General features: G+C 44.7%; 1 protein-coding gene across 5 annotated transcripts; it reads right to left on the bottom strand.

The window, feature by feature from the left end:
- Positions 1 to 9,538: 9,538 nt before the first annotated feature.
- On the bottom strand, positions 9,539 to 15,935 carry JAR1 (Auxin-responsive GH3 family protein). 5 transcript variants are annotated; one of them, XM_087532720.1, is made up of 5 exons: positions 15,606 to 15,935; positions 12,115 to 12,429; positions 11,931 to 12,032; positions 10,940 to 11,757; positions 9,539 to 10,357 (listed from the first exon to the last, which is right to left on the bottom strand). In XM_087532720.1, exons 1-5 carry the CDS (start codon positions 15,698 to 15,700, stop codon positions 9,813 to 9,815), a joined length of 1,875 nt encoding a protein of 624 aa, XP_087388846.1. In that variant the 5' UTR covers positions 15,701 to 15,935; the 3' UTR covers positions 9,539 to 9,812. The 5 variants fall into 5 exon arrangements, with proteins under 5 accessions (XP_087388846.1, XP_087388863.1, XP_048551864.2 ...); XM_087532737.1 differs by having other exon boundaries at positions 12,115 to 12,424; XM_048695907.2 differs by lacking the exon at positions 15,606 to 15,935 and adding an exon at positions 14,624 to 15,115 and having other exon boundaries at positions 12,115 to 12,424.
- Between the last annotated feature and the right edge of the window lie 6,010 nt (positions 15,936 to 21,945).

The following is a 21,945-nucleotide window of genomic DNA, read 5'->3' as shown; positions in this document are numbered from 1 at the left end:
GTATGTGCTTTGTGAAAGACCTATGAGGCGTCTCGATCTATCTCTATAGATCTTGATGCCTAATATATAAGCAGCTTCTCCAAGGTCCTTCATTGAAAAACTCTTATTCAAGTAGGCATTAATGCTGTCCAAGAGTTCTATATCATTTCCCATCAAAAGTATGTCATCTACATATAATATGAGAAATGCTACAGAGCTCCCACTCACTTTCTTGTAAACGCAGGCTTCTCCATAAGTCTGTGTAAACCCAAACGCTTTGATCATCTCATCAAAGCGAATGTTCCAACTCCGAGATGCTTGCACCAGCCCATAAATCGAGCGTTGGAGCTTGCACACCTTGTTAGCATTCTTAGGATCGACAAAACCTTCCGGCTGCATCATATACAATTCTTCCTTAAGGAAACCATTAAGGAATGCCGTTTTGACGTCCATTTCCATATCTCATAATCATAGAATGCGGCAATTGCTAACATGATTCGGATGGACTTTAGCTTCGCTACCGGTGAGAAAGTCTCATCGTAGTCAACCCCTTGAACTTGTCGATAACCCTTAGCGACAAGCCGAGCTTTATAGATGGTCACATTACCATCCGCGTCTGTCTTCTTCTTAAAGATCCATTTATTTTCTATGGCTCGCCGCTCAACGGGCAAGTCAGTCAAAGTCCATACTTCGTTTTCATACATGGATCCTATCTCGGATTTCATGGCTTCTAGCCATTTGTCGGAATCCGGGCCCGCCATCGCTTCTTCATAGTTCGAAGGTTCACCGTTGTCTAACAACATGATTTCCAAGACAGGGTTGCCGTACCACTCTGGTGCGGAACGTGTCCTTGTGGACCTTCGAATTTCAGTAGGAGTTTGATCAGAAGTATCTTGATCATTATCATTAACTTCCTCTCTAGTCGGTGCAGGCACCTCAGGAACATTTTCTTGAGTTGCGCCATTTTCCGGTTCAAGAGGTAATACTTCATCAAGGTCTACTTTCCTCCCACTTACTTCTTTCAAGAGAAACTCCTTCTCTAGAAAGGATCCATTCTTGGCAACAAAGATCTTGCCTTCGGATCTGAGGTAGAAGGTATACCCAATAGTTTCTTTAGGGTATCCTATGAAGACGCATTTTTCCGACTTGGGTTCGAGCTTTTCAGGTTGAAGTTTCTTGACATAAGCATCGCATCCCCAAACTTTTAGAAACGACAGCTTAGGTTTCTTCCCAAACCATAATTCATACGGTGTCATCTCAACGGATTTCGACGGAGCCCTATTTAAAGTGAATGCGGCAGTCTCTAAAGCATAGCCCCAAAAAGATAACGGTAAATCGGTAAGAGACATCATAGATCGCACCATATCTAATAGAGTGCGATTACGACGTTCGGACACACCATTACGCTGAGGTGTTCCAGGCGGCGTGAGTTGTGAAACTATTCCACATTTTCTTAAGTGTGTGCCAAATTCGTGACTCAAGTATTCTCCTCCACGATCTGATCGCAGAAACTTGATTTTCTTGTCACGTTGATTCTCAACCTCACTCTGAAATTCCTTGAACTTTTCAAAGGTTTCAGACTTGTGTTTCATTAAGTAGACATACCCATATCTACTCAAGTCATCAGTGAGGGTGAGAACATAACGATAGCCACCGCGAGCCTCAACACTCATTGGACCGCACACATCAGTATGTATGATTTCCAATAAGTTGGTTGCTCGCTCCATTGTTCCTGAGAACGGAGTCTTGGTCATTTTACCCATGAGGCATGGTTCGCACGTGTCAAATGATTCGTAATCAAGAGACTCTAAAAGTCCATCAGCATGGAGCTTCTTCATGCGTTTGACACCTATGTGACCAAGGCGGCGGTGCCACAAGTATGTGGGACTATCATTATCAATCTTACATCTTTTGGTACTCACACTATGAACATGTGTAGCATTACGCTCGAGATTCATTAAGAATAAACCATTCACCATCGGAGCATGACCATAAAACATATCTCTCATATAAATAGAACAACCATTATTCTCGGATTTAAATGAGTAGCCATCTCGAATTAAACGAGATCCTGATACAATGTTCATGCTCAAAGCTGGCACTAAATAACAATTATTAAGGTTTAAAACTAATCCCGAAGGTAAATGTAGAGGTAGCGTGCCGACGGCGATCACATTGACCTTGGAACCATTCCCGACTCGCATCGTCACCTCGTCCTTCGCCAGTCTCCGCTTATTCCGCAGCTCCTGTTTTGAGTTACAAATGTGAGCAACCGCACCGGTATCAAATACCCAGGAGCTACTACGAATACTGGTAAGGTACACATCAATTACATGTATATCACATATACCTCTCGTTTTGCCGGCCTTCTTGTCCGCTAAGTACTTGGGGCAGTTCCGCTTCCAGTGACCACTTCCCTTGCAATAAAAGCACTCAGTCTCGGGCTTGGGTCCATTCTTTGGCTTCTTCCCGGCAGCTTGCTTACCGGGCGCGGCAACTCCCTTGCCGTCCTTCTTGAAGTTCTTCTTACCCTTGCCTTTCTTGAACTTAGTGGTTTTATTCACCATCAACACTTGATGTTCCTTTTTAACTTCTACCTCTGCTGATTTCAGCATTGCAAATAATTCGGGAATGGTCTTTTCCATCCCCTGCATATTGAAGTTCATCACAAAGCTCTTGTAGCTCGGTGGAAGCGACTGGAGGATTCTGTCAATGACCGCGTCATCCGGGAGATTAACTCCCAGCTGAGTCAAGTGGTTATGTAACCCAGACATAGTGAGTATGTGCTCACTAACAGAACTGTTTTCCTCCATCTTACAGCTGAAGAATTTGTCGGAGACTTCATATCTCTCGACCCGGGCATGAGCTTGAAAAACCATTTTCAGCTCTTCGAACATCTCATATGCTCCATGTCTCTCAAAACGCTTTTGGAGTCCCGGCTCTAAGCTGTAAAGCATGCCGCACTGAACGAGGGAGTAATCATCAACACGTGTCTGCCAAGCGTTCATAACGTCTTGGTTCTGTGGGACGGGTGCTTCACCTAGCGGTGCTTGTAGGACATAATCTTTCTTGGCAGCTATGAGGATGATCCTCAGGTTCCGGACCCAGTCCGTGTAGTTGCTGCCATCGTCTTTCAGCTTGGTTTTCTCTAGGAACGCGTTGAAGTTGAGGACTACGTTGGCCATTTGATCTACAAGACATATTGTAAAGATTTTAGACTAAGTTCATGATAATTAAGTTCATCTAATCAAATTATTCAATGAACTCCCACTTAGATAGACATCCCTCCAGTCATCTAAGTATAACATGATTTGAGTTGACTGGGCCGTGTCCGATCATCACGTGAGACGGACTAGTCAACATCGGTGAACATCTTCATGTTCATCGTATCTTCTATACGACTCATGCTCGACCTTTCAGTCTTCTGTGTTCCGAGGCCATGTCTGTACATGCTAGGCTCGTCAAGTCAAGCTAAGTGTTTGCATGTGTAAATCTGTCTTACACCCGTTGTATGTGAACGTTAGAATCTAACACCCGATCATCACGTGGTGCTTCGAAACAACGTACTGTCGCAACGGTGCACAGTTAGGGGAAACACTTTCTTGAAATTATTATGAGGGATCATCTTATTTACTACCGCCGTTCTAAGTAAACAAGATACAAAACATGATAAACATCACATGCAATCAAATAATAATAGTGACATGATATGGCCAATATCACATAGCTCCTTTGATCTCCATCTTGGCGCTCCATGATCATCTTGTCACCGGCTTGACACCATGATCTCCATCATCATGATCTCCATCATCGTGTCTCCATGAAGTTGCTCGCCAACTATTACTTCTACTACTACGGCTAACACGTTTAGCAATAAAGTAAAGTAATTTACATGGCGTTTCTCAATGACACGCAGGTCATACAAAAAAATAAAGACAACTCCTATGGCTTCTGCCGGTTGTCATACTCATCGACATGCAAGTCGTGATTCCTATTACAATAGCATGAACATCTCATACATCACATATATATCATTCATCATTCATCACAACTTTGGCCATATCATATCACAAAGCACTTGCTGCAAAAACAAGTTAGACGTCCTCTAATTATTGTTGCAAGTTTTACGTGGCTGAAATAGGGTTCTAGCAAGAACGTTTTCTTACCTACGTGAAAGCCACAACGTGATTTGTCAACTTCTATTTACCCTTCATAAGGACCCTTTTCATCGAATCCGCTCCAACTAAAGTGGGAGAGACAGACACCCGCCAGCCACCTTATGCAACTTGTGCATGTTAGTCGGTGGAATCGGTCTCACGTAAGCGTACGTGTAAGGTTGGTCCGGGCTGCTTCATCCCACAATACCGCTGAAGCAAGATAAGACTAGTAGCGGCAAGAAAGTTGACAACATCAACGCCCACAACAAATTTGTGTTCTACTCGTACAAGAGAACTACGCATAGACCTAGCTCCTGATGCCACTGTTGGAGAACGTTGCAGAAAACAAAAAAAATTTCCTACGGTTTCACCAAGATCCATCTATGAGTTCATCTAGCAACGAGTGATCGGATTGCATCTACATACCTTTGTAGATCACGCGCGGAAGCGTTCAAAGAACGGGGATGAGGAAGGCGTACTCGACGTGATCCAAATCACCGGAGATCCTAGCGCCGAACGGACGGCACCTCCGCGTTCAACACACGTACGGTCAGCGTGACGTCTCCTTCTTCTTGATCCAGCAAGGAGGAAGGAGAGGTTGAGGAAGATGGCTCCAGCAGCAGCACGACGGCGTGGTGGTGGTGGAGCTGCAGTACTCCGACAGGGCTTCGCCAAGCACTATGGAGGAGGAGGATGTGTTGGAGAGGGAGAGGGAGGAACCAAAGGCATGGGGTGAGAGGTCCTCCATCTCCCCACTATATATAGGGGGGCCAAGGGGGGGCGCCGGCCCTAGGAGATCCAATCTCCTAGGGGGGCGGCAGCCAAGGGAGAACTCCCTCCTCCCCAAGGCACCTAGGAGGTGCCTTCCCCTTTTGGGACTCTTCCCTTCTTGAACCTAGGCGCATGGGCCTCTTGGGGCTGGTGCCCTTGGCCCATTTAGGCCAAGGCGCACACCCCTACAGCCCATGTGGCCCCCCGGGGCAGGTGGCCCCACCTGGTGGACCCCCGGGACCCTTCCGGTGGTCCCGGTACAATACCGATGACCCCGAAACTTGTCCCGATGGCCGAAATAGCACTTCCTATATATAATTCTTTACCTCCAGACCATTCCGGAACTCCTCGTGACGTCCGGGATCTCATCCGGGACTCCGAACAACATTCGGGTTACTGCATATACATATCCCTACAACCCTAGCGTCACCGAACCTTAAGTGTGTAGACCCTACGGGTTCGGGAGACATGTAGACATGACCGAGATCGCTCTCCGGACAATAACCAACAGTGGGATCTGTATACCCATGTTGGCTCCCACATGCTCCATGATGATCTCATCGGATGAACCACGATGTCGAGGATTCAAGCAACCCCGTATACAATTCCCTTTGTCAATCGGTATGTTACTTGCCCGAGATTCGATCGTCGGTATCCCAATACCTCGTTCAATCTCGTTACCGGCAAGTCACTTTACTCGTACCGTAATGCATGATCCCGTGACCAGACACTTGGTTACTTTGAGCTCATAATGATGATGCATTACCGAGTGGGCCCAGCGATACCTCTCCGTCACACGGAGTGACAAATCCCAGTCTTGATCCGTGTCAACCCAACAGACACTTTCGGAGATACCCGTAGTATACCTTTATAGTCACCCAGTTACTTTGTGACGTTTGGTACACCGAAAGCACTCCTACGGTATCCGGGAGTTACACGATCTCATGGTCTAAGGAAAAGATACTTGACATTGGAAAACTCTAGCAAACGAACTATACGATCTTATGCTATGTTTAGGATTGGGTCTTGTCCATCACATCATTCTCCCAATGATGTGATCTCGTTATCAATGACATCCAATGTCCATAGTCAGGAAACCATGACTATCTGTTGATCAACGAGCTAGTCAACTAGAGGCTTACTAGGGACATGTTGGTGTCTATTATTCACACATGTATTACGATTTCCGGATAACACAATTATAGCATGAATAAAGACAATTATCATGAACAAGGAAATATAATAATAATGCTTTTATTATTGCCTCTAGGGCATATTTCCAACAGTACCATCAACATAGTGGCACATAAAAGTATATGAATTTGAATTGATCAAACCAAATAATTACAAATACTCATATACATGGCTGTGGTAAAGTCATATAGGTGGTATGTATGCAAATCCAAACTATAAAAATCAATTGTATGAATTGGCTAATACTGAATTTAAGTGCCCCAAGCACTCGCAACACCTAAGAATTAAGTAGTGGCTATATAGCATTGCATATAGCATGATGGCATACCATTGAGAATATATTCCACCTACCCTGCACATCATGAGTTGTATAGACGTGCAACCCCCTTTTTGTACTAAGTGTCGCAAACCCGTCAGAACATTTCTTATTCCTTTTTTATCACTAAGAACACTTCACAAATTGTGATATACAACATCTAATGCACACTATTCCCAATATTTTCCTGCATCCAAACTTGCCAAAGATGGACTAATTGAACAAAGATCTGACATACATATATAAATAATCTTACAACCATGATAACAACAGAATAATGGTGTTAATAATCACATAGCAAAACATCCACCATAAAAATTTACATAGATGATCATAATGATAGATTGTGCATATGATCTGCAGACATGTAGCACAATATGAGAAACTGCTACATAGCTACTACCATAAGCATGTAGTCCCAGAGGTGTACTACTCACAACTCATCGCATAGTAACTCAGAGATGATCTTCATCAAGAACAATGGTGAATTCCCCCTGTAGCAGGGTGTTGGAGAAGCAATGTAGAAACTCTTCTCTTGTGTTCCACAAACATCTTGGGCAGTGGCGACAAAATAATATGTGAAAGAAATTAGGGCAGGCCTAACTTATATATAGAAGGGTTGTGACCAAAGGGCGGTTGGAACCTTAGGAGGGGTCCGCGCACCCCTTGCGTGCCTCCCCGGTTACCCTATGGCGAGGTTTTATTATCTTCCTTGAAATTCCTTCCTGATTTTTTCCATGTTTTTTGAGAAAATCCCGAAAGCGTAAACATTGCAAAAAAGGCTTTATGGCGACAAACAATAAGTTAGTCCTCAAAATAATGACTAGTTCATTCATTATATAACAGGAAAAAGTGCAACTAAACATATTGATACATTACAACGTATCATAGGGGGGGGGGGGGGGGGGGGCAGTAGCTTGTAAGAGGAGGAGACCGGGGGAGGTCAACATGACGGCCCAAGGATCATCTAGTGTGTGTGTGCTACCGTTGATAGGCAAGTAAGGAAGATGATTCACCACCTTTATTTCCTATTGCCATATGTATAGGTCACTCACAGATTATTTAGTTTGTCCTGAATCCTTGTCCATTTTTCAATCAGTGCTGGTGTTTCTATCTTTTTCTATGAGCAACATCGCAACCATCTTTAGATGATCCTAAGCCTGAGACCAAGTGCTCCGTGTGGCATGGCTTATTTTACTGTTTAGCTCAAACCACTTCTACATATAAATTTGGATACAAAGTCCAGATCTTCTAAGATACTAAGCTCTCTATATTTTGAGCATCATGGTGCGTCGTAGGGGTTGTTATGGACCCCCCATATAAGTGTATGTGTCGCTAGTTCGGAGTAACGCACGCCTAACCATAATGGAACATACAGGTTTTTTTTTATTTTGAGAATGTATTGTCTGATTTTCTATCTTCCTTTTTTGTCCTCATGCTGGTCGATTCGCCTAGACATTTAGTCGGGCCTATTGTTGTATATTTATTTCCCTTCCCTTCTTTTTGCACATAACACATTTATTTGAATTTTAAAAAAATATCAAAAGAAATTCCTATAGTTTCGGGTCAAAAATCTTCCTTTTTCCATTTTTACAGCTTTTAATATTTTAATATTTTTTATTTTCTGTTTTTTCTTCTCTTTATATTTATTTTTTATTTTTTTCACACTTAATTCATGAATAAGCTTCATAGATTTGGAGCCTCCTCGTCCATCAAGGTGTAAGGGTTTATATGGACCCGTCTGTGAGGATGTGTACCATTGGTTAAAAATAATGTACATCTAGCTGTAACTAGTAGAGGCGCATGTGCAACGCACGTTAATATTTAGGTAATATATTAATTACACGTAGATATTAGGAATGCAATTATTTGTGTGTTAATCATGTGATTGGTGCAATATTTGGTATGATATTAATTGCACGTTAAACACGTTTAACGCTCGCCATTGGAGCAGTATAGGTCGTTGGATTGACTTAGTTCGATGGCCGAGATCAGTTGGATCTGCCCCTTTGGGTCTTTTTATATTGGTATAGATGGGCCGGTCGGTTTTGACAAGGTATTTCCTTTTTTTTTGTTTTTCTTGATTTTCGGTCTTTTTCTACTATTTTCAATAGTTTTTATTTGCTTTTTTGCTTTTATCTTCTTATGTGCGTTTTTTCCTTCTCTTTTTATTTTACCTTTTTACATTTAAAAAACATGAATATTCTTTAAAATCCTCAAACAATTTTAAATTCATGGACACTTTTTAGTTCATGAATATTTAGAAAATTCATGTGCACTTTTATAGTGTGTAAATATTTTTAAATCTGTCAACTTTTTTCAAATTCATGAACATTGTTTGAAATTTACAAAAAAATAATTCCTGGAATTTATTAAAATTCATTTTTAAAATTCGCAATATTTCTTAAAATCCAAGATTTTTTTAAATTCCATGAACATCTCTTTATTTAATGAACTTTTTCAAATAAAACATACGATAGCCGGATTTCTTTGATCTAGTCAAGCGAGCAGAGGAGCAAGCCGAACTGAGCGAGCAGGGAATATTGCGAATACGATAGCCGGGCCATGCGAGTGTTATAGCAACAATTTTATGGTTTGAGCGTGGAATAAGAGCTCCCAAGGGGGCTTACTAACCATCATCGGCTGACACCGAGGCCGAAACATGTAAGAACACCACAACCACGCATCGAACAGCTCCACTCTTCTCTTAGAATAAATACAGTTTCCAACAGCAGCCCAACGCGATATACGAATGAAAGAAACACCAGCATAACATAATTAAAATCCAAGCCAACATAGATAAAACCAAAATGAAACAACCGACTGCTAGAGAAAAAAGAGTTGGTCTCATGAATGAATAATGGCACGGCGAAGCGCGCGGTAGCTCTCTAGTAGAACTCAATGATGAATGAAATGGTTTCTCCAGGTTAGCCCTCTTGTACAGTTCAATGTTGAATGAGATGGTTCCTGTAGGATTACATGTCTGGGGCAGACAAGAGAAGAACTAGACTGAGTGTTTCAGGAGGATGTTCACAAACAGTATATGACCAGATCTGGAAACATATTATTTCTGGATTCACTTTGGGTGTGTACGCACTTCTGTTCACAGCATTACAAGTCATGCAAATTAACACTAGCTTTCTTTCTTTCTTTCTTTCTTTCTCCTCATTTCATACATTTCGCTACAACTGCATGCAGACTGACAATTTACAAGGATTCTAGCCCCAGCACCAGATTGATCATATAAGAAAGAAAGAAGAAAACATTATTCCAACAGACTAAAACAAACGGTTCCTTCTTGAGGAGACTACTAAAAGGTACCAGCAAAAAAAGAAAAAGAAAGGTAATTACACGCCCCTGCTAAATCTAGCAGCAGGCAATTATTCTTGCTTCTGTCATAGCCCATACGCGGTGCTGAAGTAGCTCTTGGTCACGTTCCGGTTCAGGATCTGCAGCACCTTGCCGTTGCCCGGGCTCACGAACCGGGGCGTCTTGAACTGGCTCACCGCGCCTCCTAGGGTCAGGAAATGGAGTAGGATCTCCCTGAATGTGCCCTTCCTCAGGACCCGGAGCTCGAGCGGGCCAATGGTCTTGATCTTCCTCGACCCCATGTAGCCCGCGTCGAGGAATGCCAGGTCCAGCGCGTTGGCGCACCCGCTCAGAACATCGTCTGTGGCCTCAGAGCTCAGCTCCCAGAAGATCACGTACCGCCCCGGGTCGCTCGACTTCTCCACGTAGCTCGTGAAGTCCACGATCTCCAGCTTCTCCCCTTCCAGAAGCTTCGCCGCCTCCTCGACGGCCAGCTGCAGGTCCTTCTCGGTGTTCTTGTCGATGTTGATGCTCAGCACCAGGCTCCTGCGGCAGATGAACTGGAGCTCCGGCGTCGAGTTGTGGAAGCGCGCTATCTTCACCACGTCTCCTAGTCTGTAGCGATATAGGCCTACAGCAACAGAGCAGAGAAGGGACTGTAAATAGACTAAATAGTACTCAGAGATCATGGTTTGCTTTCTGCAACAATTAAATCATCTGCTGTAAGAGAAAAGGATCAAAATTTTACACCTAAACTTCACTATTTCCTGAGCAAGGAATGTCCAAAGTTGCTCTTGACAGATATGTACTAGCTGAATTAATTAATGACGCGATGTGATTGTTGAGTCTGGTATAAAGCTGATATAGACCAAGATTAGGACGCACTGGCTGGCTTATGCTGTTTGATGCTACCCCTAATGAATGCAGCAATGAGTGGACAAGAAACGTTTGTGATAGTTACTTGCCCACGTGCTTAATACACAACCTTGATGCATACAGAGCAACTGTGTTTGAAATTTGTAGGGACATGGCTAACAAGTCTGGATTTACACTGAAAACTAGGCACCACAAGAACCACTAGATTAGGTGCTTCTAATAATCGTTAGAAGATAAGATATCTGACTCAGGTGACAAGCGCAAAAGGAGAACACATGATGAAAATCCAGAACATTAATATAAGTTTCCGAACAAATAGCCAAGAGAAGGAATGTACCTGCAAAGGTAGTGAGCACAACTTCATAGATTTTGCCAACCTCAACTTCAGTTAAGCCAACCGGCTCCGACTCGATGTAATGAATAGCTGCACTGTTCTCCGTCTCCTCCCCTGTTGGCTTCTCCAAAGGAATGAACTCAAAATAACCAGTCTGCGGCAGAACAGCATACGTCACCTGCTCAGGCGGTACCGTGGGATCAATGTTAGAGCCAACCCATCCTTCGGACGCGCCGTAGTCAGCACCGATCAGCGGCAAATGCCCAGCATAATGCCGCAGCTTCTTCAGATACGGCTCCATGGACCCTGTCATGATGCCATACACGTACTTCGCCTTGGGCCACAGTGCCGGGATCACACCATACCAGTTGCTCAAGCCCGCACACTTGTTGTGGATCGAGTCAGCAAGCTCGGGGTTGGGCTTCAGAATCTTTGAAACAGCCTCGCGAATTGATGGTACTGTGATTCTTTCTGAAAGAACACCGTCTCTTATATCAGCACAGAGGTCTTCCCAGATCTCCTCCAATGTTTGAAATGCATGCACTAGGCTGTGAGCAAACGTCGAGAACACAAAATGGACCTCGTCCGAATATATCAACCCACAGAGCAAGTGACAGTACAAGGATTGGTTGAAGTCAGGGCCAAAGATGACTTCGTCGGGGCTGCAGCCCTGAGACTGGATATCCTTCATCCCTTCCTTGTAGCGCTGACTCCGGTACAGGTTTGTTGTTGCAGTTGTAGCAAGGATGCCACCAGGCGTCAAGGATTGCTTGCTACCATAAACAAATTGCAAGGCCTTTCCTTCGCCGATAGGGTATTCACTGTAATGACAAAAAATAATATCATTCCAAAACTTTGTGATGCATTGAAGAAATTAAGAACCCAAGCTACTACATTCTAATCACACGAGTTAAAGTAATGTATAAACAACACAAGTTTATGAAGCAAAAGCAGCAGTTGTACTTGAGCATGGTAACAAAATGGAGATCCTTACCGGTTTCTGAATGCGTATGAAGTACGGAATATTTGAAGTGTGTTCTCAAGCAATTCATCATTAAATGGCAGGAACTTAGGCTTCCCCTGCGTCGTACCAGAACTGCATAAAACAACAACAAACAGGTTATAAACATCTACTTCCACAGAACAGCAAGACAACTACATTCGAAGGCAATGAGTACCTGAGGGAGAGGGAGGTGATGGGCTTCCCGGTGAGCACTGGTGCGCTATCACCATCAACAACCCTCTGGATGAAAGGTTCAACGTCGCTGTGCACGCACAGCGGGATGCAAGATTTGTAGCTCTGGGCATCAGTCCTCCCGTCGAGGCCAAACTGCCTCAGATATTCAGCATCGGCATTCGCCTCAAGGATCCTTTTCAGCGTATCCTGCTGCACGCGCCCAGCATCGCGCGTCAACATCTCGAACTCATTGATGGTCTCCTCGCAGCTACAGATCGTCATTTGTGCTGGCAGAATCCTGGCTCTATCACCTGTTCTGAAGGATAAAACAGAGGAAATGTGTGTGAGTGAGCAAGCAAATCTGTGAGGCCAGTTATAGGAGAAGAGCTGAAGGCATTGCTGCATTGCAAATTCAAATTAAGTGGCAGTGAATTCAAAGAGAACGGCGTCAAAAGATTTTGCAGTCTGTAACCACTGACTGAGCTGGAAACCAAGAACCGACAGTGCAGTCTAAAGAGAGAGGCATCAGAATGTTAAGACATTCTTGAAGAACTTCAAACTTTATCACCGACAGAATGTGAATATCCGACTAAAACGCAGTAATCTTCTTCCAACGAACACCACAAGATTGCACGCACGAATGGCGGATACGAAAAGTGGTCGGCCGGGGAGACCGAGATAAACCAGAACACCAGTATTCCCCACAGTATACCTACCAAAGAAAGCTGACTAGCAACCATGGCCACTTTGCATGCCATGTGTGGAAACATCGACAAGCCTGAGATTTTACTTTCCGACGCAGCGTTTACTAATGAAATGAAATAGCAGATCAGAATCCGAGCAAAGGGAGGGGCATCGATGCTCGCCTTTTGCAGCAGAGATACCACTAACAAACCCAAGGATTGCAACATAAAGACAATCTATGTAGCAAAGCTAAAGCATATACTGACATAAGACGCCACGCCAGCCAAGCAGGTTGCCTAGCTTAACTCCGCTTCACTGGCATTGTGCTAGGAACTAAATGCCCTCCCGGATAATCTTGGAAACCGTCCCCTTCAGTAATCAATAAGAGAAAGAAACAGCACACCGTCATCGGCATTTTTGCAGGAACTTTTCATGGCTATTTCATAACAGAGGAAAATATAAAATCCTCCACGCTGGCTGATTCAGGAAGCAGCATCTGGCGATACAAACTACTAAGAGAAAAGAAACAGCCACAACGCCATTGACAATTTGACAAGCGAAGAAGAAGCAGAACCCTCCCAGATATACACAGTATGATTCTTTTTTTGTGTGTGTGGTAAAAGCAGTGTGCCTACCGTTCTAGCACCGGTGAGTGGACAGAATAGGAAAGTAATAGTAGTGTCCATCCCTAGAGCAATTGTTCTACGCACGTCTCTAGACAATAGTGCTAGCATTCATATAGAAACGTTTCTTTTTTGGTGAAATACTCGACGAATCATCCATGCATCCATACATCCATACATACAGTGGAATCCTACGAAACAAAAAAGAAATGCCTATCGATTCTCTTCAGGTAGGGATGGACCTCGGCGCCGACCGACAGAGAAAAACAGAGCTCGCCAGCGAAGAACAAAGAAAGAAAGGAAGAGAGACATGGGCGAAGCGGACTGGACAGGAATGGGCGAGCGGCGAAAGAGGGAAGTAAATGCGACGCGACCTGACTAACTGACCTAGTAACAGCCCCGAAAAGGGAAGCAAATCGACGCACGAACTGCGCAAACATGGCCAGATGATGCCCGGGATAAGAATGTGTTTGCTCCAGGTGTCGACGAGCTCGCCGGAGCAGGAACGGGCCGGTGGAGGTGGGTGGGTGGGTGGGTGGCCGTGGAAACTGATCCAAAGCTGCCGCCGCCGCCTGGAAGAACGGGAGCAGCAGAGGAGAGGAGGGAATATGGTAGTACTGGTAGCAGTGCCGTAGCATGCCGTGTGTGCTCCGACCATGGGGATGGTGGGAGCGCGAATCGGAGCGACATTCGACAGTGGACGCTGGGACTGTGAGGTTCTGGTGGCTCGTTGACCCGGGGATGAATTTTCTGGTGGAGCTTCTAGAAGGACGGAAAGACAAGGCGCGGCACGAACGATTCCTGGTGTTGTTGCTCCAAGAATCCTCTGTTTCGGCGTTCAAGACGAAGACGAGGAGATTGGTTTCGGAAAGCTTGACGAATTCGTCCCAAGAAAATCAAATCAAAGCCAAAATCTAGCCCATTTTAGGAGCAGAAGAAGTATATTCTTGGAGGTGGGCGTATCAATGAAGCAGTATTTTACCCCGGGCCGGGCGGAACAAAATCAAATTGGGGCGACTTTACGGAGCAGTATATCCCCGGCCGGCCGGCGAAAGACAAGAGAACAGAGGCAGGCCGGCAGAAACAAGAAGAGCAGAGCAGAGCCCCTCCGGCTCGTGGAACAGAGCGGAGCGGCCCCCAATCAAAATCCAAACTGGAGCCGAGAGCAGGGAGGGGAGGAGAGGGGGAGGGGGAGTGACTGACCGGTGGTGGTGATCCGTGGGGTGGGGCGCGGGGGGAAAGCGACCTCTGGCGCCGCCGGCGGCCGGGCTCGGGTCTTCTGGGGGAAGGGGAGGGGAGGGGAGGAAGGCGACGAGGGAGGAGCAGGTGGCTGACTGGCTCCACCTCCACTAGGCGACGACGACGAGGAGGAGGAGGAGGAGGAGGGGCGGGGGAGGGAGGGACCGGCGCCCGGACCAACCAACCAACCGAAGGCAGGCCCGACGGACGGACGGACCACAACCGCGGGCGGGGATCACTGGATTGATTAGTCCAAGGGGAACAGGCGGGCCGCGGCTGCAGGCATACGACCTGAACTGAAGCGAGAGAGGGGTGGTGGTGGTGCGTTGCCCCGACGGGCGTGCCCTTTTTGTAGGCGCCTCCCTCCGGCCTCCGTCGGCCTCGCCGTCACCACCACCTCTCTCGTCTTTGTCCCTTGTGTTTCCTCCGCCGTTTGTTTCTGTGCAGCGGCCGGACACGTGTGCTTGGAGCCGGGGATGGTGCGTGACAAGTGTGCGTGCAGCGGGCTAGCCTTGCTCCGGGCTTCGCCTTTTTTCTTTTCCCCTTTTGCATCTCCCTCAGGTGCTTTGCCCGCTGGGCTTCCTTATAGCTCGTTTTTTCCTCTGATCAATGAATTTGGTAGGCCGACTATCAACATTCAAAAAAAAAAATTCACCGATTAATGCAATATGTATCTTTCTTCATATATGTACATATCTTCGATTAATATTGTGTATATCTTCGATTGATGGAGCATATCTTGTTCATGTATATCTACACGAGCAAGATATACACTCCCTGTCTTTGCTGAGCAAATAGGGCAGTTTTTCGACTAAATTAGTCCATGAAAAATTACTAGCATGGCACTGACAGAAACAAACACATGATGTTATTCGATCATGCATCTGCGTGTAACGCTAGCATGATTAAAACAGAAATCAATAGAAACAGGACAAACGAGTTATACCCTCTAGTAGCCCCGACAGAGGCGGCGGCATCCTCGGTGGCCTTCTTCTCGGCTTCAAGCTTCTCGCCGGCGGCACGTTCGGCGTCGCTGGACATGGTGATGATGAAGACGACGCAGATGTAGAGGAAGTAGTCGATCGGAGGCGAGCAGTCGCGTAATCGATCCCTAAAAGCCTAATCGCCCCTCTCCCGTACAGGATACGGAGAGGCGGGGTTTCTGAGGCGTGCCCTCCCGTCAACCGTGTACGCGGTGAACGGAATGGAGTCGGCGGCGGTAGCAGCAGCAAAGGGAATGACAGGGGCGGTGCGCGTGGAGCAGATGTGATCTGTTTGTATCGGCTAGGGTTGGCCAACGCCTCACATATATATGCACGTCCGGGTGGAGCGGGCGGGTTGTCTCACTGGCTCTCGATGGACTGCGCGAGATTTTATCCATTAATGGAGCATATCTTTTTTGTATATCTCCTGAATATTGCGCATTAATACAAGATTTTTCTTCCAGGAGAGGTTGTTACTGTCCCCATACCAATTGTTCTGTTTAGCAGCAATACAAGTGCTCTCGCTGTGGGGCCAACACATGTCAAGTTGGGAGGGGGCGGCTCATTCCACTGTGGTGGGGTTGCGGGGGATTTCTTCGATTAATGTTGTGTATATTTTTGATTGATGAAGTATATCTTCTATGTATATTTTTTATATATCCTCAAGATATATACATAAAAGATATATCTTCAATTGATGGAGTATATCTTCTATCTATATCTTTTATGTATCCTGGAGATATATACATAAACGATATATCTTCGATCGATGGAGTATATCTTCTATGTATAAAGGGGTTGGGCTGCGGTTCCCTCGCCGTCACCACCACCTCTCTCCTCTTTTTCTTCTTGTGTTTCCTCCCCCACTTGTTTCTGTGCTGCGGCCGCGCACATGTGCTCGTCACGGGGCGGTGCGTGCCAAGTGTGCGTGCGTGCAGCGGGCTCGTCTCGCTCCCGGCTGGGCCGCCTAAGATTTCAAAGATTAATGCAGTATATCTTTCTTCGTATATCTTCGATTAATGTTGTGTATATTTTCAATGGATGGAGTATATCTTGGTCGTATATATTCATTAATGGTGTACATCTTTTATATACCCTGGAGATATTGAAAAAGATATACTCCTTGCCTCTCCTCTTCCAAATTTAAGTGTCACATGCGTTTCCGGTGTGATGACAAGCGTGGGTGGAGCAAATCATCTCGCTCACTCCCAATGGACGGCTGGAGATCTCATCCATTAATAAAGTATACCTTTTTCATATATCTCTTGAATATTGCACATCAATATGAGATCTTTTTTACCAAGGAGAAGCAGCGGCGACCGTCAATATCCTGGAGATACACTCAAAAAATATATATCTTCCTGTCTCTTCTTTTCTGTATTTCAGCCGTCACATGTGTTTCCTGTATGGTGATAAGTGCGGGTGGAGCGGGCAGGTTGTCTCACTTACTGCCGGACACTTCATCAATTAATGGAGCATAACTCGATTTTTCAAAATTATTGGAGAAGTAAAACTACATATAGCACTTAACTGCTCCAATTCAAATACTTGTTGGGTTAATTCAAAGCCCATCCATGTCCCAGAAAAATGTGCACAATTTTTTGGTAGAGGTTTTCACCTTATGCTAGAAATCATGAACAATTTTGAAGGGCATATTGGGTTCATTGAAACTATTTTAAACTTGACCTAGTTCAATTAGTGTGGTGCTAGGGTTTGATCATTCCCCATATCAAATTTAAATGAAATTTAGACACGATGCATGAAGCAAGTGCTAGGCTAGAGCATTACCAGCCAAGAAATGAAAATATTTTTAACTCTACAACTCAAGTATAGATATCTCCTTAATATTGCGCATTAATACAAGGGATTCTTCTTTAGGAGAAGCAGTTACTGTCCCCCCTACCATTTGTTTTGTTTCGCGGCCATACACGTGCTCTCGATGTGGGGCCAACGCAAGCCAAGTGTGGAGGGAACGGCTCATCCCACTCTCGTGGGGTTGCGGGGGATTTCTTCGATTAATAGAGTACCCCCACCGGTCCTTTTTAGTTCGGATATAAGATTTGTCTAAAGTCAAGCCTCGTAAAATTTGACCAACTATATAGGAAAAAATACCAACATTCACAATATAAAATCAATATCAGTAGATGTGTCATGACTTAAATTTTCATATTGTATAACTTTAACATGGTAGATGTTGGTATTTTCTCATATAAATAGGGTCAAACTTTATGAAATTTGACTCCAGACAAATTTTTATATGCAGAGTAAAAAGAACCGAAGAAAGTATATCTCATGAATATTGTGCATTAATATAAGATCTCTTCTTTCGTAAGAGGCGGTGACCATTTGTTTTGTTACTATTCCCCCTACTAATTGTTTTGTGTTCCAGCCATACACGTGCTCCCGGTCTGGGCCAGTGCATGCCAAGTGTGGAGGGAGCGGTTCATCTCACTCTCTTCGGGCTACAGGAGATTTCATCGATTAATATGACTATATATCTCCTTTCCGTAGCTCCTGATATTGGGCATTAATACGAGATCTTAAAAATCAGGGATATCATGCATACATATCATGATTATCTAATTATGTTTATATCTCAGTGATATCTGACATTGATACAAGATCTCTTCTCCCGTGGATATGAAGTGACCGTCAATGCAGTAATGTTACACGTACAAATAAGTTACAAGATTTTACAAAGATGATTAATTTATCAGCTTGTGATTGGTTAATAGAGAAGGGAGCCGGCCCACCCTCTAAAAATCAGGAGGGGGGGGGGGGGGGGGGGGGGAGGGGGGGAGGGGGACAGGTTTATGATTGGTCATTAGATGAGGAGAGCCTGTAAAATCCTGTAATTGTCCGTACGTCTAGCATTTTTACCGTCAATGTCTCAGGGATATATATATGGGTATCGGGCATCAATACGAGATCTTAAAAGTTCCAAAGAAACATGGTGACCGCCAATGTTGAGAAATACACAAATGATATATCATAATTATCTTTTATGTATATCCTCGAGATGTTGGCCATTGAAATGAGATCTCTCCTTTCGTGAAGACACGAAGAATCCAAAAGTTATTCATCCAATCTAAGGTGCATACGCACATTCTGCTTGTAAACTTCACCGACAAGTGTAGTTATACGAGGTTCGCACACGTGCTTCTTCGGTTACAACAATAGCACAAACAGAAACACTAACATAAAACGTATACCATGTGTACCACATCTACATGACTGGTTGACCAAAACTCAGCACTGGAATCAGTGCAACTGTCGAGTTCCAGAAAAAACTCGGCATTGTGTTTGGCGAGTTCTGTTCTAGGCAAACAGGAGTCAGCCGAACACACATCAACAATCATTAACTTTGCCAAATTCTAATTATCAGGCACTCGACAAGCACTTAAAATTGTTGTTGCCAAGTTTCAAAACACAAGAACTCGGCAAACTAACACGTTACACGAAAAGGTCGTTAATGACCGTGCCACATGGCCAAAAGTTTTTTGCCGATTTTGAAACTCGGCAGTCCGCCGAGAGAGGAGCTCGAAGCGTGGCATACATGTTTGTACAGTTCCCTTTTATTAAAACTGACTGATGAGTAGAAACTCGACACGTTGCAAACTTTTCGCCAAGTTCATCCTTGTTGAAACTCAGCAGAACTTCGACGAGCACGGGCATGACACGTGGCACATGTGCTCACCGAATCTTATCTTTGCCAAGCTTCGTACTTGGCAAAGCCAACCCGGTGAAGACGTTGTCGAGCTTCGTTTGATCACTGAGTTGTTTTATCGACACTGGGCAAACTTCTTTATTTGCCGAGTTGCTTGCCATTACCAAGTTCATTTAGATCGGTTCTCGGCAAACGGCTGGCATTGCTGAGCTCCCAATAAAAAGCACTTGCCAAACCTCTGGGACTAGGAATCTTCCTTGATTCCAATAGTGATCATATGAACAAATACATAAAACCCTCATTTTTTTAATTAAGCCCTTCATCGAGTAGAAACCATGATTTGTGTTGATTCATTATAAATAGAGATCCACGATGAGCATATATAAAATTCCTGCTAAGAGCCCAAGAACGAGTACCGAATCGGTAGAAAACACAACCCAAACCAACATGCTCAACATGTACGTATCTCAATTTCATTGAGCATCGTAATTCGAATGTCGGCCAAATAGGGCATGCTTCGAATGCCAAGAATGTACCAGAACCCACCGAGTCCCGTCGATGAACTGCGATATAAGAGCAACTCCAATAGTTCCCATAAAAAACTTCCCCTAATAGTGGTTTTACTACACCAAGGAAGAAGTCATCGAAAGTGTGATCATAACCAGGCCGGGGCCCATGCGTGTGTAGCCTGTGCCGATGGCACATGGCCCCCAATTTCTAGGGGACCCGAATTGCCTAGCACAGCACGACCACCCCGTAGGCTAGAGGCATGTTTATCCCATCGCCTGAAGAGGCCTGCAGGCTCCAGCCCGCACCAGTCCCATTTGTGTCGTGCGCGCGACGAGGCCCGCATGCAGCAGCCAGCGCGTGGATGTGTTTTTCCTGCCTTGGACTAATGGACGAATTGAAGAATACTCCAGCGCCATGTCCGTTCATCTTCATATGAAGCTCACACATAGTCCGTTCCTCTTTTCTCGTCCAGGCTCCAGGCAAAAATACGGTGATCTGATCGAACAATCCAAAGCCTACCAGACACAATCCTCGACCATTCAATGTCGACATCCATCAACCATCGCCCAAGCCCCAAGGACCGTGATCCTGCATGAGTACCACAATCCGTGGTCCACCTAGCAATTTTGTTTCCTGCGAAATTGTTGCTTGATGTTGCTTGTTTTGTTCTTTTAATCTTTGTATACATTTGCATCAATTGCTTTAGAAGTCTAGTGTTTCAAGATCGAAGTCAACGTCATGTCACAAAAAAAAGATCCAAGTCATCTTCAAAATTATGAATCTGATTACTAAAAGGGCAAGAAAAAACAAAGACTGGAGGATTTAACCCAATCCATGAAGGAGTTGTGGATAGGCCCCATTGTTGAGTTTGGCATATACAATATTTACAGTTCAAAATTTTTCAGCCTTTTTACATGTTTTTTTTCAGTTAGATGGGCCCAATTTTAAAGTTTGGCACAGGGCCTCGAATTTTGCCGGCCCGACCCTGATCGTAACTAAGAAACTAGGTATCAGAAATGAAGCCCTTCGAAAGTCCAAAACAAAGAAATCAAGGAACAAAGTTGCTTCTCTAATAGCCCCTTTGAATAGGAGGCCAAAGGTTTTTTTGAAGAATTTTTTTTTGGGTGGGGGGGGGGGCTTTCTTAGGAAGAGCCGTATGGTTCGAGAGCCGAGCCATGACACAGGGGCTTACCTCAAACACTTATATATTAGCCACTCATCAGTTGGAAACGGGTGTCCATATAATGATATAATTTAGGGAGGTTCACACGTGAAAGAACATGCGGTGCCCCCATGTTTGATTTTGGTAATTGATGATAATCTCTATGGACTAATGATTGCCTTGAGTTATATTTGAAGGTTTTGTCCATAGGCTTTTCTTGGAGTCCATGTGTTAGTTTCAAGGAGTTTATGGGTTGACCAAGGTGCTATTAAGGAATTATCCAAAGCTTGGTCATGTGAGAGTTGAGCTTATTGCGAGCATGTCTTGAAGAAGAAGATTGTGTGATCATTCATGTTTACCTTTAAGACATCATCCAAATGAAGAGAGATGGAAAGATTCAAGATTGATCAAGACTAAGTCAAGAGTGAATCAGGTTGATCAACTCACAAAGCGTAGAAGATGTACCGAGAGGGATCAAGTGATCCCATGGTTTGGTAAGCATTGTCCATTGTGCTTTGTGTATTAACCCATGGTCTATGTGAGAGTTCTACGTGGGGTTAGGTACGTGTTCATGGGCTTGTGTCAAGGGGAAGATATCACTCAACCCATGAAGAGGATGACATCAAGTGGTGATCGTCATCAAGATTGCCGTGTGCAAGTTCAAGTGGATCATCGCGAAGAGATCAAGTGCTTGAAGCTTGCCGTCCATTGTGGTGACAATGGACTTGTGAAGATGTGCCGAAGAGTGGCTCACCCATAGTGGACTATGGGGGAGCAATCATCTAGTCTTCATCGAGCCAACGCAATCAAGAAAGGTGGTCCAACTTGAGGGAGTCAAGATCGTCATCATCTAGCTCAAGTGGACCATGTGCAAGGCAAAGATTTTCCCTTGGTAGGTTTTCTATTTTACCGGTCTCATGATGGTAGTTGGGAGACCGGGTTATTGGATCGATTGCCGTACTAT

This window comes from Triticum urartu, chromosome 1A, assembly GCF_056163025.1.
Source record: "Triticum urartu cultivar PI428250 chromosome 1A, HENAU_Tu73, whole genome shotgun sequence".
Classification (NCBI taxonomy): Eukaryota; Viridiplantae; Streptophyta; class Magnoliopsida; order Poales; family Poaceae; genus Triticum; species Triticum urartu.
Note: the sequence above shows the minus strand (reverse complement) of the source record. Positions and strands in the feature narration are given on the sequence as shown.

Coding starts and splice junctions, on each gene's coding strand:
- JAR1 (XM_087532716.1), bottom strand. CDS start 14,058: ATGCTACGGCACTGCTACCAGTACTACCATATTCCCTCCTCTCCTCTG. Junction 12,033..12,114: donor ATCACCTCCCTCTCCCTCAG/GTACTCATTGCC, acceptor TGTTTTATGCAG/TTCTGGTACGACGCAGGGGA. Junction 11,758..11,930: donor TCATACGCATTCAGAAACCG/GTAAGGATCTCC, acceptor TTGTCATTACAG/TGAATACCCTATCGGCGAAG.